Here is a 22,749-nt window from a genome sequence, read left to right as displayed (position 1 = left end):
AAAGATTAGAAAAGCTAGTGTTAGTTTTTTTTTGTAAGAAAACAAGCAGCTAGTAAATTAACAGAGTGCAAGTCTAAAAGAGACTAAGAATAGAACTAGAATAGAGAGTACTAGAATTAGAGGGTCAAATAAAGATGGAAGAGACGTGTTTTTAGCCGATTTTTGAAGAATGACAATAAATGGTAGGGTAAAGGGGTGAAGAGCCAGTGGTGGTTTTGTAGAAAACATCAACGCTTTGAATTTTATGCGAGCAGCTATTGGTATCTAGTACAAATTGATAAACAGAGGTGTGACGTGCATTCTTTTCGGCTCATTAAAAAATGTATCTTGCTGCCACGATCTGGATTAATTGTAAAGGTTTGATAGAAGTGGCTGGAAGACCTGCCAAGAGAGCGTTGCAATAGTCCAGCCTGGACAGAACAAGAGCTTGAACAAGGAGTTGTGCAGCATGTTCGGAAAGAAAGGGCCTGATCTTCTTGATGTTGAATAAAGCAAATCTGCAGGACTGGACAGTTTTAGCAATGTGGTCTGAGAAAGTTAGCTGATCCTCAATCATAACTCCAAGGTTTCTGGCTGTTTTTGAAGGAGTTATGATTTATGTGCCAAACGGGATGGTGAAATTGTGATAGGTTTGATGGAACCACAAGGAGTTCTGTCTTGGCAAGTTTGAGCTGAAGATGACGGTCCTTCATTCAGCAAGAAATGTCTGTTAGACATGCTGAGCATGCAAGCAGCTATCGTTGGATCGTCAGGATGGAATAAGAGGTAGAGTTGAGTGTCTTCAGCATAGCAGTGATATGAAAAGCCATGTTTCTGAATGACAGAACCTAGTGAGGTCACGTAGACAGAGAAGAGAAGTGGTCCAAGAACTGAGCCCTGAGGCACCCCAGTAGTTAGATTAAATTATGAGGCAAAAATGACTATTTACCTCATATTTCTGATTTTTTAATCTCATAATTATGACATAGTACGTCATAATTTAAACTTTTAAAAATCGCAATTATGAGATTGAATGAATTTAAAAGTTGAAATTGACATACTAAGTCATATTGAGATAGAATGTTCATAATTTCATAGTGTCATAAAATCATCTTTTTCCTCCTAATTATGAGGTTTATGTCATAATTCAATTTATAAAGTTATAATTGTCACTTTTTATCATTAACTATGACGTACCTAATAATTATTTTTTATCTTACATGGAGGAAATGGGCTTCCATATGCATCAATTTAAGAGAAAAGCACTGATCTGGCAACCACAACCATCACTGGATGTTGTCAAATAACTGCATTTCTGGTTGCCTTTACCATCATTCATCTGCAAAATCTTTGAAAAGCACATTCATTGTATGAACTTATGAAACCAAGCAATAAGAAAACCCAGCACACAAAGCACAGAGTAGAGCTTAGTGAATTCAGTCTGACTGAACTGCAACAGCCTAATCATCATGAAGAGAACACATGCATGTTTTTTATATGCACTAAAAAAAGCTCTAGTTAGTCTTCTATCTCCCTCATGCTGATTTCTCGGCTGGTGTAAATACTGAGCTTTGTGTTTTTACAGCGTGGAGAAATCTGAGCCAGTAAACACAGCGTGTGTGTTTGTGTGCACTACAATCACTAGCTGTCTTTATGAAAACACAAAGCTTTCAAAGCAGAACATAACATAACAAACACAAATGTATCCCATTATGCCCCTTAAATCTAAAATTACAAGCAGCCCCGGTCCGGGAGAAAAACTCTCATCTGAATAAACATTTTCATTTGCATACTGATTTTGGTTTGTTTTGTCTCAATCCCTTGTCTCTTTAGCAATATATGCCACTTCAGCCTGGAAAAGTGTTTAAGTGGAATACGTTTTTTTTTTTTTTTTGTTGTTTTGTTGATTATCTTTTTTTTTGGTTGTTATAGGTTCTCCCACGGGGAAGCTTTAATATGACACTGTCAACTTTAATATGACACTTCTCAATATAAGGAATGATGCTTCTCCAAATGTATTTAATATAACAACTTTTTTTTTTTTCTGCATGGCGCAGTGGGGCTTATTATAATGAAGAGAATATGTTAATAAAAGAAAAACACAAGACAGCTTTGAGACACATAAACATGAATTAAAAAAATTATACAAGATATAAAACAAGATATAAACAAATCTCATGTAAACATGTCCAGATCATATTTAATTCCAAAATTACTAAATAAATAAAATAAATTATATTTTGCACCACTATTTCATAGTTTAACTTAATTTTATTATTTAGATTTCATCTCATTATTTAAATAAAATAATTTTAATTCAGTAATATTTTTACTGCAGTATAAACGAAATACTGTAACATTATTTTAGCATTGAGATATTATTATAATTTTTATAAGTTTTAATTTTTAGATTTCCAGTTTCATTTAAAAGTTTAGTAAAATATATATATATATATAATATATATATATATATATATATATATTACAGTATATACAGTTTTACAAATTTTGTCATGTTCAGTAGTTATATCTTTTTAGTTGATTTTAAGTTTTTATTATTATTTTTATATTAATTATTCTTTTCTTAGTATTTTTACTAGTTTTAGTAATACATTTTACAAATTTTACTATGTGCGTGTATCTATAACGTTTTTTTCATCAAGTTAAACCTGAAATAAAAAATAAAATAAAATTAAATTAAAATGAGCTGAAATATGATAATTATATTTTACAATTCAGTTCATTTAATTTCATGTAATGAAAATGTTTTTAATAGTTAGTTCTAATAGCTTCACTTTTAATTTAAGTTAACTATAATAATCTTAGTACATTATGTACAAGACTATGCATGAATATAAATACTTCAATTTTTCACTTTAATAATTTTTTTTTGCATTTTGGAAATGAGAATTTGGGGGTGAAAATATCTTTGCTTCATTTTCTTGCTATATATAATGCTAATTTGTCGTTTGACTCGGGCATGTTCTGAGCGGGATTCATTCATATCCTGCTCATGCCCCGCGGCTCTGAGGATCTTATTTTACGAGAGACGCGAGGTCAGAAATAGTGTGTTGAGACGAGATCAAACGTGGTGTTTATCGCTCGTCCTCCGCTCCAGCTAAATCTGCAGCGTCTGGATCCTCCTGATGAGAGCGCTGTGAAGAGCTATTTCTGATCTGAAGCAGGTTAGGCTTCATCTCATCTGTTTGCTTCTGATGTCTGAGAAAGCAACAGTTTGTGTCTGTGATTATCCAGCAGAGTAATGGCCTTCCTCTATCTGAGTGCACCAGCAGATTGGGTTTTCGGAAACACAGATGCGCTGGAAGCATGAGGAGAAAGATAAGACAAAGGACGTTTCTTAAGATCACAGGAGCTGTTTTCTGAGTCACCCTCCGTCTGACTTCACACCACCGTTATTTTAACATTATTTATATACTGTTATATGATTTATTAATATAGTAACACTTTATTTTAAGGACCAATTCTCACTATTAACTTGTTGTTAATAAAAGCACATATTAATGCCTTATTCTGCATGACCATATTTTAGATCCCTTAAAACCTAAACTTAACAACTAGCTTACTAACTATTAATAAGCAGCAAATTAGGAGTTTGAGGCTAAAGTTGTAGTTAATATTGAGAGAATTAGTAATATTTATATTAGCTTTTATTATAATAACTTATTATATTTTCATTTTAGTTTTTTAGTAAATTTATATGCTTTTGCGATTTTTATTTTGTATATATATATATATATATATATATATATATAATATATACATATATATATATTATATATATATATAATAATATATATATCTATAATATATATATATTATATATATATATATAATATAGCTTGAATTTATTTTTTGTTTTAGTAATTTTACTACTTCATCAAACTTATTTCCGTTATTCAGCATCGCATTGAAACTAAAAAACAGGGTTTTTTTAATGAAATTTTATGTCTTTCATTCTAACATAAATTCATAATATATTATATTATTATCGTGTTAGGACCGAACTTGCTGTCTACGGGAGGGTCAGAGATCTCTCGGATTTTCATCCCAAAAATATCTTCATTACTTTATTTATTTATTTATTTTAGTGGTTGTTTTAACTGTAAACCTTATTTTTGCACTGAAATAGGATTGCACATAATTTTTGTTGTACTTTATGTAAAAAGACAATAAAGATTCTGATTCTGATTCTAATTTGTGTTCCGAAGATGAACAAAGATCTTATGGGTTTGGAACAACATGAGGGTGAGTAATTAATTAATGACAGCATTTTCATTTTTGGGTGAAATATCCCTTTAAGAACTAAAATGACAAAAAAATAAAAAGTAAATAAAAGTAAATAGAAATATTAATTAAAACAACAACAACAAAATACAAAATTACTTAAAACTAAAATTAGAAAATATAAAAACAAAATACTAATTATTCAAATTATTTAAGTACTAAAATTAAATTACTAAATTTCTAGTATTAAAATACTAAAATTAAATGAAAAAATATATATATAGAAAATCACATAAAAACAACAAAATTACATTCAAAATTAAACTAAAATAAAAATATAATAATGAATAATATAGAAAATACTGTAATGGTATAAATGATACTAAAATAACTTTAGTATGTAGTTGAAAGCCTTTTAAAGAGCTGACTGTATGATGGAGTGATGCTGTTCAGTGTTATTCTGACCTGAGCGGCTGTAGGACTCGTGGCAGGTGTGAGTGATTTCAGCGGCTAGGTCCAGGTAGTGCTGCTTCTGTTCCGCCGGGCCGTCGTCAGCGCCGATCCCAATCATCCCGCCGGAGAAACAGGCCAGATGCCCATCTCCTCGCCACTCGGCCACATACGTCAGTCCACCCGGAGACTTCTGCACCAGGTTCGTCTCGATGGCCTGCAAACACAAACACAGCGAGATCGGTCTGCTAAATACAACACGGCTGGGATAGACTGACTGCAAAAAACCTGCTTTAGGATTTGCTTTGAAATTGCTAGTAAATTAATTTTACAAATAATTGCAATGAAACTGCAAGTAACACACTGAATTAAACATGAAATTCTGAATTAAAGACTATGTCTTAAAAAACATACTTCAAAAACCCACTTACTATCTAAACAGCAACACCTCCAATAAACATGATTTTATATACTGTTATAGTTGTTATTAATATTTTAAATGAGCTTTTATTATTTATATTTTCAACTTAGTGTTACTAATTTATAAAAATATGCAATTTTTATTAGCTTCCATATTTCTATATAATTTGAGAACTTACTGTAGTTCTAATTTTCATTGTTTTTTAAAAGTTTTTAGTTTATTAAATATTTTATTCCAGCTTCATTGATTTCCATTAATGGAAATCATTTTTAAGTTTTAATAAAATGTTAATTTTGAAGTAGAAAGACTGAAATATTATAAAACTTACTTTTTGTTTTACTTACAACTTTAAAAATAATCTTTTTTCAAAGTCAAATCACTAACTAAACAGCTAACATGATTTACATATTGTTTTAGTATTTGATAATTTTTAAATGAGCTTTTATGATTACATTTTCAGTTTAGTTTAGGCTTTAGTTAAGGTTTTGCCATTTTATAATTTTTCCATATTTCTACAGTATATAGCTCAAATTTATTTCACCTTAAGTAATTTTAGTACTTCAACTTATTTTAGTTTGTTGCCCAGGCAACATTTAAGTTTTTCGTCTAATATTTATCTTATTCTAGCTTCAATTAACAAAATAACTAAAAATAATTTTTTTTAAAATATATACAACTTTTGAAGAAGAAATGCAGAAATATTTTTGTTTCTTTTATTAAATGCTATTATAAATAATATTAATAATAGTATTTTCTTTTTAACAGTAATTTTGAAGAAGAAATGCAGAAATAGTATTTTCTTTTATTAAATACTATTATAAATACTATTAATAATAGTATTTTCCCTTTTTTAAACATTTTTTAAGACAAAGTCATCTTTTTTTGTAAGAGTCAATTCACTTACTAACAAAACTGAAACCCTTCATTTAATATGATTTATATACTATTTATTACAATTTTAAATAAGGTTTTATTTGTATTTTTCAATCTAGCTTAATTTCTAGTAATTTTATTATTTTTATACTTCTATAAAGCTTTATTTGTTAGTTAAATTTTAGTAATTTTAGTACGTTAACTCTACAACTGTAATTTATTTTTCATGTAATATTTGTATTTTATCTCAAATTTACATCAATTAATTAATACTTTTTAATAGGTTTTTTTAAAAACAGAAATTTTGAGGTACAAAGACTGACAGTATTTTCTATTTATTTATTTATTTATTTATTTTTGCAAAGCATACCTTTTGTTTTATCTTCAACTTCAAAAAAAAAAAAAGAAAAAAAGTCTTTAACAGTGTAGCAGTGAATTCCAGCTCTTTCTGAAATGATTTTTGGGTGATGGGGTGTTGGATATATTGAGGCTATTGATGGTATTAGTCGTGGCGGTTTGTGTGAAGCACAGAAGGCTGGATGTGTTTTGTGTGAGAGTGAAGAAACATCCGCTCGCTTTGTAAAGTGCTTTGAAATAAAGGAGACGCTGGATTTCAATAAAGCACATATAAAAGCAGGACGGTGTGCACATATTGCTGTAGGAGGTGACGTTTATGCATGAAATGTTTTATGTATAGTATAAGACCGTATGCAGCGTGGAGAATTGAAGTCAAGCCTCATTGAGATTCTATCGGGACTTTGAGACTCGAAGGTGTATAAAATACGCAAAGACTATACGAGAAAACACTTTCTGCCCGAGTCTCTTCTCTCTGCCCCCCTCACCCCTGAGATTTTTACTTTTTATGCTTGCACCTCTTTAGGGAAGCAGAAAACAGCGTAAACCATCACGGACGATCAATAGCGAATGACTCATCGTTTGGTTTTGTTCTGCGAGTCCACACAAAACCTCGTTCAGATGCTTTTTTTTTTCGCGTGCATCACAGGTTTCTTCTGCATTTTTTGCATCATCAGATGTAAAACAACCCACTTCAAGTCAACGTGAAATCAAAATCAGAGCATGACTATTGAGACAAACATCAAATATTATATCAGATGCAAACATTTCACATCAACTTTTCCACCAATAAAACCTCTCAAACTAATAAAAGCATTGCACAAAGCACTGGATATTTGATAACATGTTTGATAGTTTAACATCAGGCGGATGAAATTGGCCTCTCCTGATTATAAATGTAATTAATATCTTGGCAGACCTCATTCTTCAAGCGGAGGAAAACATTATGTCATGAAAAAAAATATAATATGCTAATTAAGTGAGAATGTGTTGGCTCTGTTATATTTCTCCTCTCAGATCATTATGAGGTGAAACTAATCTTAAACTTATCTAATCAAGCTTAAATTAAAGCATGCAATCTGTTTTACACACTTACCTTCTGTGCAGGTGGGCGCATTTCATTTCTACTTCTTTATTTTTACTGAACATACAGAAGACTAGAAATAGCATGTGAGTTGTACGAGCGCTGTGTGTGTACCTCCATGGCGCTGTAGTACATCTTCTTGGCCTCCTGATCCGTCTTGTCTGACATCAGGTAGGATTTGATCAGGTACTCGTAGAAACTGTCCCCAAGACCTCCGATAGACACGTGATCTGAGAAAAAACAGAGCAAAACAACGTCTGAATCACACAAACCAGGTAAACCACAAGAAAACCTGTGCAGGATGTATCTGACTTCAAAAATCATGACAAAACATGAATGAAGAATATGAAGCCTCATTTTAGAAGCAATAAGAATTTAACAGAAATAAGTCTACACAGAGGAAAAAAAAATATACATAAAAACATTTGTGATGATCAAAAACAGACACAATTATATTAAAATGCTTCAATTAAAATAAATCGGAATAAATATTAAAATAATAATAAAAAAAAACTGAGAGACAGAGCTTCACATTTATTAATAGTAAAAATATTTTCAATTATGTAATTATAAGAAATCATATAATTTCTGTATAAAATACATAAGTGTATAAAATAGAAATATGCTTATATTATTTATACTACTTCATATTTTTGTTGTATAATAATTAATAATTTTAATTTTAATAAATTACACACACACACACACATATAAAATAGAACTTCACAATTATAGTAAAAATATTTTAATTATATGATTAGAATAAATCATAGAAATTACATGTAGAAAATATTTTATAAAAAATAATATTATATATATATATATATATATATATATATAATATTATTTATGGTACTTCATATTTTTATTATACAATAATTAACATTTATACTTAGAATAAATCATATATATATAACTTTATTATAATTAATATATATATATATAATTATAATACTTAATTTACAATACTGTATATAAATGATTAATGAATTAATTATACAAGCTATCTATCTATCTATCTATCTAAATATATATATATATTATATTTTTAAATATAATTGTGCATTTCCATCCAAATTTTTGTTTTTGAGGTTAAATATCAGCAGGTTTCATGCAATTCATTCTGTTTTATTTCTTGGGATCATAAGCGAATGCTTTCTATTAATATGCACTCCCTTCATTGTGCTGGGCTCACGGATGATCCGGGTTCTGTAATCGGAGTCAACAAGCACAATGGCAGGAATGTCGGGATCCGCCCTGCGCTCTATTGACATGTAAATCAGAACGCTCTCATCACTATCACTGACGCTCATTAGCTCATTAGCACTGCAGTCGCAGATTACATTCAGCCCGCTCAAGAAAAAAACACCTTCTCCTGTTTTTCAGGTGAATCTGAAAGATTCAATTTCCAGAAGGTAATGGGATTTATTATCATTTTAATAACTCTTGGCTGTGGGCTCATGTCCCTGCTCGGCTCAATCCGTGTCATGTGTGCCAGAATAATTGCACTGTGAAACTCAAAGACGCCACAGAGAAAAATCCAGAACAAATAATAACACAAATAAATGTCTACAGCAGCAGTCTAAAGTCTGGACATCCTCCAGTGAATTTATGCTCTTCACGAACTTAATTCTATTTCAGTCTGCTTAAAATATAGAAAGCAGCTTTGCAGACAATCACAAATTGAACCTGTGAGACACAACAAAATAATACATCTGTACAAGTCTGAAGATGTGTTTTTTTTTTCACTGACATTAATTTTGTTCTGCAAACTTTATGAGGATGGCATTAAACCAAAATATTGTTTCAGACCTTCACATGGTTTAAGTCTGTGTGCACAAAAATCAGCTTTTCCCACATATTAGGAAGAGACGTTGTTAGCTAAATTATATAATCTCTCACACCTTGCATATTTATTTATTAAATATTTTGTATATTATCATAATTCACACCAAATGTGCATGTATCTGTCTATTTTGCATGAATTAAAAAGCCTATTTTTTGAGTTAAGATATTTTTGCATTGCATGTTGGTATGTCTTTCTAGATCGTCCTGTTTTAACAAGAAATGCATCAACAAACTGCACTAATAAAGCTAATATATCTGGCACACACTTGATTATTTTTTTTATAGTACAAAAATATATTTATAATTATATTAAATATATTTAGAATTTATTAAATGCACTTAATATTTATTTATAGTAAAATATTTAAATAAAATACATACACAACTATATAATCACACGCACACAATTTAATTATTTTAATATAATATTTTAATATTTATAGTACAAAGCATGTTTAAATTTAGAATTACATTATTAATGAATAGAAATATGATCATATTTATTAAAAGTAATACTACATATGTGTGTGTAGTATAAAATAGTATTATTATAATTATATTAATCATATACAAATTTTTATTAGTATTACAATAACTATTTTGATATTTATTCACGGTATTATATAATATTTGATAATTATATAATAAGTTATTTTAATCATAATAAATCTTAAAAATATCTTTTTATTTTATGCTGAGACAATTAATTAGATAAATTAAAATATAAATATAATACTTATTTATTTATAGTAAAATATTTATAATTACATAATTATAATGAATATTACATAGTATAAAATATTATTGTAAATATTGTCTATATATATATATTATATATATATATATATATATATTGTAATTATTGTATATATATATATTATTGTAATAACTTATTGTACTTAATAATATTTTATAATCATATAACAATTAATATTTTTTATTATAATAACTCTTATTAATACACACACACACACACACACACACACACACACATACATATATATATATATATATACACATATACATATAATATATACATATATATATACATATATATATATATATATACATATATATAAAAGTAGTGTAGTTCCTGCTGGAATGAAATGATTTGAATTTCTTGTATTTCTCATTTGGACGTTTTGTATAAAAGTTTCTGCTAAATGAAGAAATGTGTTACTTACGCTGTACCCAGTTGCCGCTGACGGGACTCAGGAAGTTGGGATACAGACCGTGAGGCTTCTCAATTTTGTTCAGCAGCTTTCGGATGTTCATCACCTAAAGAAAAACACAAATCATAGGGTTCATTCACGGCCCGTATCCCGACCTCTCAGCGTGAATCATCAGCACGTAAAGGACTCTCGCCTTCTCTGTGAACAGGGGGTTTCCGGAGAGTTGGGACAGGTGAAGGAACTCCAGGTGCAGCGTGCCGAACTCTGCCAGGATGCTGCTGCCAGCCGATGCCCAGCCCCAACTCCAGCTGGTGCCACTGCAACAGAGAGCAGAGCCGCTCCGTGAACACAGAGCACATCAGCACACGCTTTAACACACAGCTGCTAAAAGCCTTCGCCGCATCCCACACGAGAGACTCACACAGCACTCATCCATAATGATGCCATTAAAGATTCTAGTGAAGAACAACAATACAAATACAGGCTTAGAAATAGAATGTATTGCACCTGGGAGCATCTCGGGTGATTTGCATCAAAAATCCAAAGCATTCTTCTACCACAAAGGTTTTGACCACCAAAAAGATGCATTTACACATTATCTTCATGAAAACAACTAAAAATAACATGCATTTATTTTATTTTAAGGTGTTAAATACGCAGTTGAGATTAGAAAACTATATTTTTAATCAGTCATTTTGGTCATATCTTTAAAACAAAACCGCAAACTGCACAAGATATTGGGATTTGGTAATGGAAAATATTTTTTGGAATGGAATGAATTAATTTTATTTTATTTTCCCATTGATTCTTTGTTGATATTTATTCATATTGTAAAACAAGACAAAAATATTGATTAAAATATTTTTATAGTGCATTTGTCTCTTTCAGTGTTATTGTAGATACTGTTATAGTTTTTATTCATATTTTAAATCAGTTTTTATTTTTGTTTTTTAAAAATAGAAAAATTTAATTTTGTAATTTTGTTGTGTTTATATATATTTACACCACACACACACACACACACACACACACACACACACACACACACACACACACTTTTTATGAATTTTTAACTCGTTTTTAGTTAGTTATTTTAGTACATTGAGTTAAATATATATATATATATATATATATATATATATATATATATATATATATATATATATATATATATATATATATATATATATAAACTGAGAAGTTTTGCTTCTTGTGCAAATTGATTCTTTAAATGTTTAGATATTTTTACTTGAAAATAACATGAAATTAGAAATAATTTATGTTGTGCATTTGTCCGTATGCACCAAAATATAGTGAAACTTTTGCTTTCCATGCAAATAGATCTTTTAAAGAAAGTTCATGTATTTTTACTGGGAAAAAAATAGACAAAAATTTCAAATTATAAATGATTTTTTTGAAGTGTATTTGTATGCAATAAATTATACTGAGGTTTATGCTACGAAGTTTTGTTTCTTGTGCAAATTGATCTTTTAAGGAGGTTTGTATATTTTTACAAAAAAAAATGCTTTAGTGTTTTTGTCGATATGCAATAAAATATACTGAGGCTTATGCTACCAATTTTTGCTTCCCATGCAAATTGATTTTTTAAAGATTTATTTATTTATATATTTTTACTGGAAAATATTGCTTTTAGTCATTATACAACAAAATATAGCGAGGGTTATGTTACACATAACCACACATTTTCATCTTGTGCAAATTGACCTTTTAAGGATTTTTAGATATTCTTTATTGACAAAAATAAAAAAAAATATTTTGGTAGTGTATTTGTCAGTATGCAATAAAATATACAGAGGCTTGAGCTACCAAATTTTTCTTCTCACGCAAACTGATCTTTTGACAATGTTTAGCTATCTTTACTGGAAAACAAGACAAAAATACTGATTTAAACTGATTTTTGTAGTGTTATGGTCTGTGTGCAACTATGTAAATATCTGAAGAGCAGTTTGAACAGCACATCCAGAGCCTTTTATTCTTTGTTTTGATTAAATGGCATTAAAATTTGATCGGTTGTTCAAAACGGAGATGCTTCTGCTTGTGTTTACGCTAAAGGTCTCACCCCTATCGAATGGGGAAAAAACTGAAGAGAGAAACAAGAAAGAGAGACAGAGATGCTGAATGAACTCTGAAATGAACCGCTCTAGATTTGGGCTTCGCTCCTCCCTGCAGGATTGCTTCGGTGAAACTGTGGAACTAATTCACAAGATTATTTGTGTCTGCTTCTTTTTGTGAGAGCGAGACACACACCGCTTCCCTTCTGAAGCAACGATCAATAGCACTGACGTCTCGGGAGGAAGAGGAAAAGCAGAAAAACCAACCGAAACCGCCACAAAACAACTAAGAGTTTGCTAAACAAAAGGCAGAAAGAGTTCACAAGTGGGAGAAATGACTTAAAGCCCATTTAATTTAAACAGAAGACAATTATTGCATATTTACTTTTGTTTGCCTTGAAATATGCGTGTGATGCTGCATTGGAATTTGACCAATAATAATATATAAACTGTAAGATTTTTATAATTATGTATGTAAATAAATATTAAGTACTATTATTAAACTATAAATATATTTTAAATATTTCTAAACATATTTGTGTACTATAAATAGATATTAAATCAACTGTGTGTGCCAGATATATTAGTACTGATATGCATTAGTAACAAAATAGTAACTGATTTCAACATTGATAATAATCAGAAATGTTTCCTGAGCAGCAGCATATTAGAATGATTTCTGAAGATCATGTGACACTGAAGACTGGAGTAATGATGCTGAAAATTCAGCTGCGCATCACAGGAATAAATTACATTTGAACATATATTCACATAAAAAACAGTTATTTTAAATTATAATAATATTTCCAATTTTTTATTTTTTTTACTGTATTTTTAATCAAATAAATGCAGCCTTGGTGAGCAGAAGAGCATGCTCTCTTTCAAAAGAAAGACACTGACCAGCAGGGTAAACGTCATAATAAGAGCGCGAATGCAGTAGCTATGTTTCCATCCACCTTTTTTTATGCACATTCTTCAAAAAACACTGGATGGAAACGTCAAGATGCGCATAGATTCTGAAAATGCGCATAAAAAAAATGTACTGAGTAGGATAAACTTTTTATCCGATAATAAAAAATGTGCATAAACTACAACAGAAACACATTTACCAAAAAATTGCCACCATGCACATTGAAAAAGTCATGTGACTGAAAAAGCTATGAGACAAGATAACTCGACTAACCAGCGGACCGATCTCGTTCACAGCATCTATATGTTGTTTCTGCCTGAGCAAAGTCTGTCATCAAAGTATTTCTGTATAATTACTGTCTTACATGACTGCGTTCTCCAACAGTAGGCATCCACCTCTAAAAGCAATGACTGCATTTATTATGCTACGTCTGCTCTCTCTGAAGCGCAAGTCATTTATTACATATGAAAATTATTATATTCAGTGGCTTCTCCTAGTTTTCTTAGAGATATTTAGTTCCAGTTTATCAGGAAGTGACGATTTTGTTCTCTTTGACTCGTTGGATGGAAACGGGGCTTTATTCGCAAATGTTTAATGCGATATTCCAGTTTTGCGCATATGTTAAATTTGAATCTTTGGATGGAAAGATTGGTTGGATGGTGAGTTGGTTTTTTTTGTTTTTGAGTTTTGTGAGCGCTCTTTCTCCCAGCCCATCTGCGGGACCTGTTACTCATCTAACTGGAATTAGTGTGAGAATCAGTTAATTAAATTTGCCTGCAGCTGTCAGAGCGAGCCGGTGGGCGAATGGAAGCCAGGTGGGCGGCAGGAGTGCCAGAAAGCGTCTCTTTCTCTCAGAAAGCCTATTATTTGAGACACATGGCATTGTGAATGGGACGGTCGAAGCTGCGTCAGATGCTCACCTGCCCAGGTTAATGACTCCTCTGGGAATGCCGGTGGGTGTGTTGAAGGCTGGTAACAACTTCTCACCCAGCTCCACCACCTTTTGCTTAAATATCTGCAAAAAACAAACCAGAAGAGTAAACGGTTAACAACTAGGATACACATCTATGAAGCTGTTTCCTCACATGCACACACTTCCTCAACTCTCTTGCATGTACAGAGCCCATATTCTACACGTTTGCTGCATTTTCCTCCCATGCAATCCATCAAAAACAGTCAGATACATGAGTTCAATGCAGCAACTGATAAAAATTCTTCATTTGTATTATGATTCACTGATGCTTTTTGAAAGAAATTACAATTTTTATTAGGCAAGGATGCATTAAATTGATCAAAAGTGACAGTAAAGACATTTACTGTATAATGTTGCACAAGATTTCCGTTTCAAATAACTGCTGCTCTTTTGAACTTTCTATTTAGCAAAGAACCCTAAAAAAAATTAAATGTATCAGGGTTTCCACAAAAAATATTGGGCTGTTTACAACATTGATAATAATCAGAAATGTTTCTTGAGCAGCAGCATATTAGAATGATTTCTGAAGATCATGTGACACTGTAGACTGGAGTAATGATGCTGAAAATACAGCTTTGATCACAGGAAAAAAATATATTTTACAATTTATTGACACAGAAAACAGTTGTTTTGAAATGTAATAAAAATTTCACAATTTTACTGATATTTTTTGCTTAAATAATTGCAGCTTTGTTGAGCACAAAAAGACTTTGCTCAACACAAACTTGTATTGCAAGTATGCCAAAAAAGATAAATAAAAAAAATGCAATGATAAACATTTCAAATACACATTAGAGAGTCCAATTATCAGAATAATTAAAAATTAATAAAAAAAAATATATATATATATATAACAGTTTGTTTCAAAATCATATTTGATAATCATTAAATAAGAAGGAAGAAATTGCTTTTGGCTGTCTGAGGTGCAGAAAACTCGCACTAGAGCTTACTGTCCTTGTTATATTTCAAGTGCAACAGCAATATTTCTCAAATACACCCAAAATGGACTTTCAAACATCTTGAACCCAAACAAACCAGTTTATCAGTTTTCAAAACTGATTTAAACTTAACGTTGTGCAGCAGAATGTGCAGAAACCGAGTGCAGAACACTGAGATCTCAAGACGTGTTTTTAACACTCATGACGGCAATAACACAAAGACGGCTGAAAATACGGCCGGTGACAGAGATATTTCTCTCCAAGCTCTTTTAAGTGCTGCTTGCTAAGGCAAACATCACTATTATTGCTTCGATTTAGGTTGAGGGATTTGAACAAACTTATAAACCTAAGTATTAAACTTCAGATTGTAACTCGTCCCATATCAGACTTGTGATTTTCACCTGGTGGGAGATAAAACGGGTGTAAAAAAAAAAAAAATCCCATACAGTTGTACTGAAGATCAAAATATCTCAGGACTCTTCTCACTTGATACACTAAAACCACATAGCAACCATTCAGAACACCTTAGCAACAAGGTAGCAGCTTATTACGGTACAAGAAACACTGATGTTTGGCACCAAAATAAATCATATTTATCTGAGTTGTGAATGAGTTTGCAGTCTGTACTTAATATGATGCAATAAATGGACTCGCAAAATAATGACAGAAAATGCCTTCCCACTGAGTCCTGTAAAGAAAAACAATGTGATAGCATATGATTCACAAACAAATCAAAAGATGGAGTCTGACTACTGAACGAATGATTCTTATGAGTCAGTTCTGTTAATGAATAGTTCAAAAGACTTTGATTCAGTCAGAAGAATCATTTACTGAACTGAATCAATTAGAATTAATCAACATCAATGAACTGCACTGAAGTTATCATTATTTTCAGTGAAGCAAGTTTTGCATCAGTCACAAAACTGTCTCTATAGCTTTGTGTTTTTAAAGATGAACATTTGCTGATATTCAACAGCATGACTGCAATTTACAGTTTTATAGACACAATATTGCCAGTTACTTTGTTTTTTTTTTTTCTCTGAAACAAAAATAGTTTAAAATAGAAATGTTGTTCATCTACGAGCAACATACAGCATGAGTAGGTGGTGTTTAGTTTCTGAACGAAGCACAAAACGGTTAATGAAATGATTCAATGACTTGTTTTGTTCCTGACTGAATCAGCATGACTAAATCAGTTGAATGAATGAACTGCTGCTAACTACTGGCGTAACTATGTAACTGAAAGAAATGAAAAGAAATAAAAATTATAAAATATATATGCTACATACCCACTAGGGTTATTATAATTAACTTAAACACTAAAATGTTAGAATTAACAGAAATAAAACAAAATGTAAAATAATAAAAATAATAATAAATAAATAAATTATTAGCTCAGCTAGTTGACAATGCAAAATTTCTATTTTTCTTAATTTCAAGTACTGAAATAACTAAAATGAAACTAAAACTAATAGATAAGAAAATAATAAAAAATTATACAGACATTAAAAAAAAGACAGACACATACACACACACATAACTATAACTAAACAAAGTAAAAACAGAAAAGTAAAAACACACACAGAGTATGAGTAGGTGGTGTTTTCAGAATGAATCACGAATCAGTTAAGGAAATGATTCAATGACTCAACGTGAGAAATTTTGCACTTGCAACTAGCTGAAATAAAATAAGCTTTATCTATACTTATTATATATATATATATATATATATATATATATATATATATATATATATATAATATATATATACACACACATATATATATATACACACATACATATATATACACACATACCATATATATATATATAATCTATATATATATATTATATATATATATATAGATAATATATATATACAGTCAAAAGTTTGTCAAAATTACTATTTTTAATGTTTTTGAAAGAAGTTTCTTCTGCTCATCAAGCCTGCATTTATTTGATCAAAAAATACAGAAAAAACAGTAATATTGTGATATATTATTTCAACTTAAAATAATTGTTTTTTAAATTTATTATACTTTAAATTATCATTTATTTCTGTGATGCAAAGCTGAATTTTTAGGATCATTATCACATGATCCTTTAGAAATCATTCTAATATGATGATTCATTATCAAAGTTGGGAAACAGTTCTGCTGCTTAATATTTTTCAGAACATGTGATACTTTTTTAGGATACTTTGATGAATAAAGAAAAAAAAAAAAAAAAAAAAAAAAAAAAGCTATGCTTATTTTTTTAAATATAAAATATTTTGTAATAACAATATACACTACTGGTCAGTAATTTGGGGTCAGTAATTTATTTTTTTTCTTTCTTTTTTTTAAATAAAATCAATACTTTTATTCAGCAAGGATGTGTTTAATTGATAAAAAGTGATAGTAAAGAAAATATATTATTAGAATATATATTATTAGAAATTTGTTTTTATTTTGAATAAATGCAGTTCTTTTTAACCTTTTATTCATCAAATATATTAGACAGCAGAACTGTTTCCAACACTCATAATAAATCAGAATATTAGAATGATTTCTAAATGATCATGTGATAGACTGGATGTTACATGTGACACTGAAGGCTGGAGTAATGATGCTGAAAATTCAGCTTTGCACCACAGGAATAAAATTATTTTTTTTTAAAGTATATTCAATAGAAAACTATATTTTAAGTTGTAATAATATTTCACCAATATTACGGTTTTTTCTGTATTTTTGATCAAAATATAATGCAGGCTTGATGAGCAGAAGAAACTTCTTTCAAAAACATTAAAAATAGTAATGTTTCCAAACTTTTGACCTGTACTGTATATATATATTTTGTATTTATGTTTAGAAGAAATTTATTTTAGTAATGTTTAAAATAGTAATGTTTCCAAACATAGACACTATTATATAATTATATTTAAGACCCATACATGTGATTTAATGTATACTGTGTATGTATATATGTGTATATATAATATATATATATATATATATATATATATATATATATATATATATATATATATATATATATATATATCTATATATATACACAACACCACAACACACACACACACACACACACATATGGAGAGAAACATGATGCATACAGTACATACGATGATACATACACACTAATATTTTTTGTCTTCATCCTAAAAACCAATCTGAGTTTGTGGTTGGCCACTGAGTGCAGAGTTCTTGTCACCAGCAGAAGGCCTAACTTCAGCCTCTTCAGAAGCACTGGGCTCCTGCTTAATGCATTCGTGCAGCGCGAAATGAGGGCTGAGATGAGAAGGACAGGAGAAGAGCAACCTGATTGGCCCCCTGCGCTCGTGACAGAGAGATCACTAATGACCCATAGCTGGAGACACCGACTCCAGCAGAATCACATCTGTGAGGCTTCACCTGCCAGAGTATAACACACTAACATATTAAAGGAATAGTGCAACCAGAAATGATACTTCTGTCATTATTTACTTGCCCTCATGTCGTTCCAAATGCATGCATTTCTTTCTTCCATGAAGCACAAAATAACTTTTATAAAATAAAGTGGAAATGAAATGGATGCTTTAAAGCTGCTAAATTATAATACAGCATCATAAAAAAAAAAAGTGAAAGTGAAAGTGACGTGACATTCAGAGTATGGTGACCCATACTCAGAATTCAGTGCTCTGCATTTACCCATCCGAAGTGCACACACACAGAGCAGTGAACACACACACACACTTGAACACACACCCGGAGCAGTGGGCAGCCATTTTATGCTGCGGCGCCCGGGGGAAAGCAGTTGGGGGTTCGATGCCTTGCTCAAGGGCACCTAAGTCATGGTATTGAAGGTGGAGAGAGAACTGTACATGCACTCCCCCCACCCACAATTCCTTGCCGGCCCGAGAATCGAACTCACAAACTTCGATTGGGAGTCCGATCTCTAACCAGTTAGTCACGACTTCCCACATGATGGGAAGATAAAAGTGATAAAAGATGCTAAATTATAATACAGCATCATAAAAGTATGATGATGTAGGCATATAACTTATGAAATACCCTGAAGAAAAAAAAAACTGATGTACGATTTACTTTATAATAATTTTTTCAAAGAATAAAGACAAAGAAATGTCAACTAACAGAGTTAAATGTGAAATTTTAGGTAGAGAGATGAAGTAGTATTTTCTTGTAAAAAATACTTTAAACTGCAACTTAGGCTTTATTTACAACTTAATTTTTTTTATATAAAATTCACTCAAAATATTAAATATTGCATAAAAAAACATAGTAAATATAGTAGATTAATTTCACTGTAATAAAACGAGGAGCACCAGAGGATTGAAAATCTTCTAAAGCCTTCAGATTCAAAGTGAACCTTTATTTTTATAGCTGAAATTTCAATCTGTTCCTTACACAAAGTCACTATATGCATTTAATGCATTCATCATATGGACTACTTCCATGGTGTATTTATGGTGCATTTTTGTGATTTTTGGACAAAAAACTGTCAGTGTGAGTAAATAATAACAGAAATTGCATTTTGGGTGAATTGTTCCTTTAATTGCCATGGTATCTGACATACGGATCCTGATTGTGGTGGGAAATGTGCAGTATTGATCAAGGACGGCAGCAGACAGCGCAAACATGATTTCACTTTCAATCTGAACACAAAAAACCAACAATCCTCTCCAGCGAAGACATGCAACTCCAAAAGATACACATAAATGGGTAAAGAAACCACATCCTGGAGTTAATGTTTCATTTTCATCAGAGGAAACACACTCGAGAGGGAAGGCAGCTCTCAGGTAAGCATGTGACCTTTGACCTCTGCGAGAAATGCAGCCCATCATCAGCATCTGCTCAATTCACCTTACAGCAGCAGAGACATGTTCTGCTTCATTTCAGGATGCTTGTGCACAGCTCAGCAACTGGAAATGACTTTTTAAGGGCTATTTACTGTTGAATAACATCAGATTGAAGGCTTCACCTCCAGAAAACAAAGAGAGGTGGAAGATGAAGCCATAAATGATCAGCTCCCGTGAGGAATGACTGATGCAACCCGCAAATTTATGATTTAGCTGAATAAACCAGTGGACCATGGGAGGTCATTTAGACACTGCAGTGCATATAATTCTGCGGCTAATATAAAGACCAAAGCAGCTTTGTGAAACATCCACACGTTAATGATGTGGATCAAAGAAAATGGAAAAAGTCACCAAATAGAGTTGTTTATGGAGTGCTGACTTTGGTAATCAAAAACAACGATTGCTTTCTGACTTTATCAAGAGTTCATTTAAAAGCAATTCAGGTTGTCTGCGCAGGAGACAAGACAGAGACAACGCATTAATGCTGGTGAAAACTTCAGCTTGGGTTATTTCAACAGAAAATAGCAGGATTATTATTAAGAACATATACAAAATACTACATATACAAGAAATATTTGTATGACCTGACAGAATAATATCATTTTATTTTTAATAATAATAATAATAATTATTATTATTATTCATATGAATACGATTTTTAATAAATAAATAAATATATTAATAGAATTAAGTTAAAATATAATTAAAAATGCATATAATAAAAATTATAATAATAACATCAACAATAATCCAATATGATTATTATAACCTAATTCTAGATAACTGTATTACATAAGATATATGTACATACAAAAACAAAAAACACACATAATTATATAAAATAATATATTAAATATTAATATAAGAAATTTGTGTGTGTGTGTGTGTGTGTGTATATATATATATATATATATATATATATATATATATATATATATAAGAATATGTAATGACAATAATTAAAAAAAAATTTTTTTTATTATAGATATGCAGATTTCATATAATAATAATTATTATAAATTATTCAATTATAAATTGTTATTATTATGCTTACATTAACATAATTATTAAGAAATATAATTATTTTATATTATTATTATTATATGAAATATTAAATTTATTATATGTTTCTCCTATGGCATGAGAGTATCAAACTCTTGATATGAGTTTAGTTTCAATCATTGACATTGAGACTGATATACTGATACTGACTGATAAGACTGAATACTGATGCTGTGCTGCTATGAAACACTATTATAGAGTCCAGATGAACCTGTTTTATAACGAACGGCTGCTTGAAGTTTGAGCAGTGATAAATCATAACTTTTTTTCTTCTTGTAGAGATGATACACAGTGTGTTTTTCTGTGACATTTTCTCTCACGGTGTTATGTGGGGTGTTTTTTAGGGGGGGCAGCTCTTTTAAAGGCTGCAAAAAGGCTGGAGTCAGGCAGACTGTCAGCTTCTATTTCTGAGATTCAGCAAACGTCAGGAAGCGTCTGCTGCGACTCTCAGCGCTGACTGATGCTCAGACGAGCCTCCACATGATCTCAGTCATTCTGCTTCACTTTCATAGTCAACTGTCATTAAAATTTAATGTAGGCAATTGATTTATAATTAACACATATATATATGCAAAATGAGCATAATAATTACGAAAGCATGAGCAAAATGGCGTTTTCAATAATATTAAATGGACTACAGCATGTACAGTTCCAAAAATTATATGTGACCCTGGAGCACAAAAGCAGTCTTAAGTCTCTGGGGTATATTTGTAGCAACAGCCAAAAAAACATTGTATGGGTCAAAATTATAAATTTTTCTTTTATGCCAAAAATCATAAGGATATTAAGTAAAGATCATGTTCCATGAAGATATTTAGTAAATTTCCTACCGTAAATATATCAAAACTTGATTTTTGATTAGTAATATGCATTGCTAAGAATTCATTTGAACAACTTTAAAGATGATTTTCTCAATATTTAGATTTTTTTGCACCCTCAGATTCCAGATTTTCAAATAGTTGTATCTCAGACAAATATTGTCCTATCATAACAAACATCAATGGAAAGCTTATTTATTCAGGTTTCAGATGATGTATAAATCTTAATTTCGAGAAATTGACTCATGACTGGTTTTGTGGTCCAGGGTATATAATACTGGTATTATATATGTATACAATATAGTAATGGTCTGCTTATCTCTAATGATTGGAAATGTATTCCTTTACCTTCTCTGGGTATTAACAGCTCCTCTGAATCACATTCAGTCACTATTATCCACCCTTTTTAAAATCCATTTTGTAGTTGTTTATCGACAAAAATAACAAAAGAAAAACATGCAATGTTTCTTTTCCAGTAAACTGATCTTGTTTTTTTTTTGTTTTTTTTTTAAGGATGTTTAGATATATTTTCTGGAAAAATAAGGCCAAAAATAACAAATATTTGGGATAAGTAGTCGCCTTTAGCTCTTGTGTGTCTCCTCTGGTGGCTGTATTCTGCGCTCGCTCTGCTTCAGTGGAGATGCTCTCAGACGCGGTTTTGGAAAAAGGGCACCAAAAGTCCAGCCAAGCTGAAT

General features: G+C 30.6%; 1 protein-coding gene across 3 annotated transcripts in view; it reads right to left on the bottom strand.

The window, feature by feature from the left end:
• Positions 1 to 22,749, bottom strand: part of LOC109060144 (mannosyl-oligosaccharide 1,2-alpha-mannosidase IC-like) — a 191,385-nt gene that overhangs the window by 4,973 nt on the left and 163,663 nt on the right. For 2 of the 3 annotated variants that reach the window (XM_042741782.1, XM_042741780.1), the window contains exons 5-9: positions 14,329 to 14,423; positions 10,620 to 10,746; positions 10,439 to 10,532; positions 7,521 to 7,636; positions 4,690 to 4,891 (exon numbers count right to left, since the gene is read on the bottom strand). In XM_042741782.1, the coding sequence (XP_042597716.1) occupies positions 4,690 to 4,891; positions 7,521 to 7,636; positions 10,439 to 10,532; positions 10,620 to 10,746; positions 14,329 to 14,423 (634 nt within the window). The remainder of the gene's footprint in view (positions 1 to 4,689; positions 4,892 to 7,520; positions 7,637 to 10,438; positions 10,533 to 10,619; positions 10,747 to 14,328; positions 14,424 to 22,749) is intronic. The other variant, XM_042741781.1, reaches the window with a different exon arrangement.

The sequence above is a fragment of the Cyprinus carpio genome, chromosome B16, assembly GCF_018340385.1.
Source record: "Cyprinus carpio isolate SPL01 chromosome B16, ASM1834038v1, whole genome shotgun sequence".
Classification (NCBI taxonomy): Eukaryota; Metazoa; Chordata; class Actinopteri; order Cypriniformes; family Cyprinidae; genus Cyprinus; species Cyprinus carpio.
Note: the sequence above shows the minus strand (reverse complement) of the source record. Positions and strands in the feature narration are given on the sequence as shown.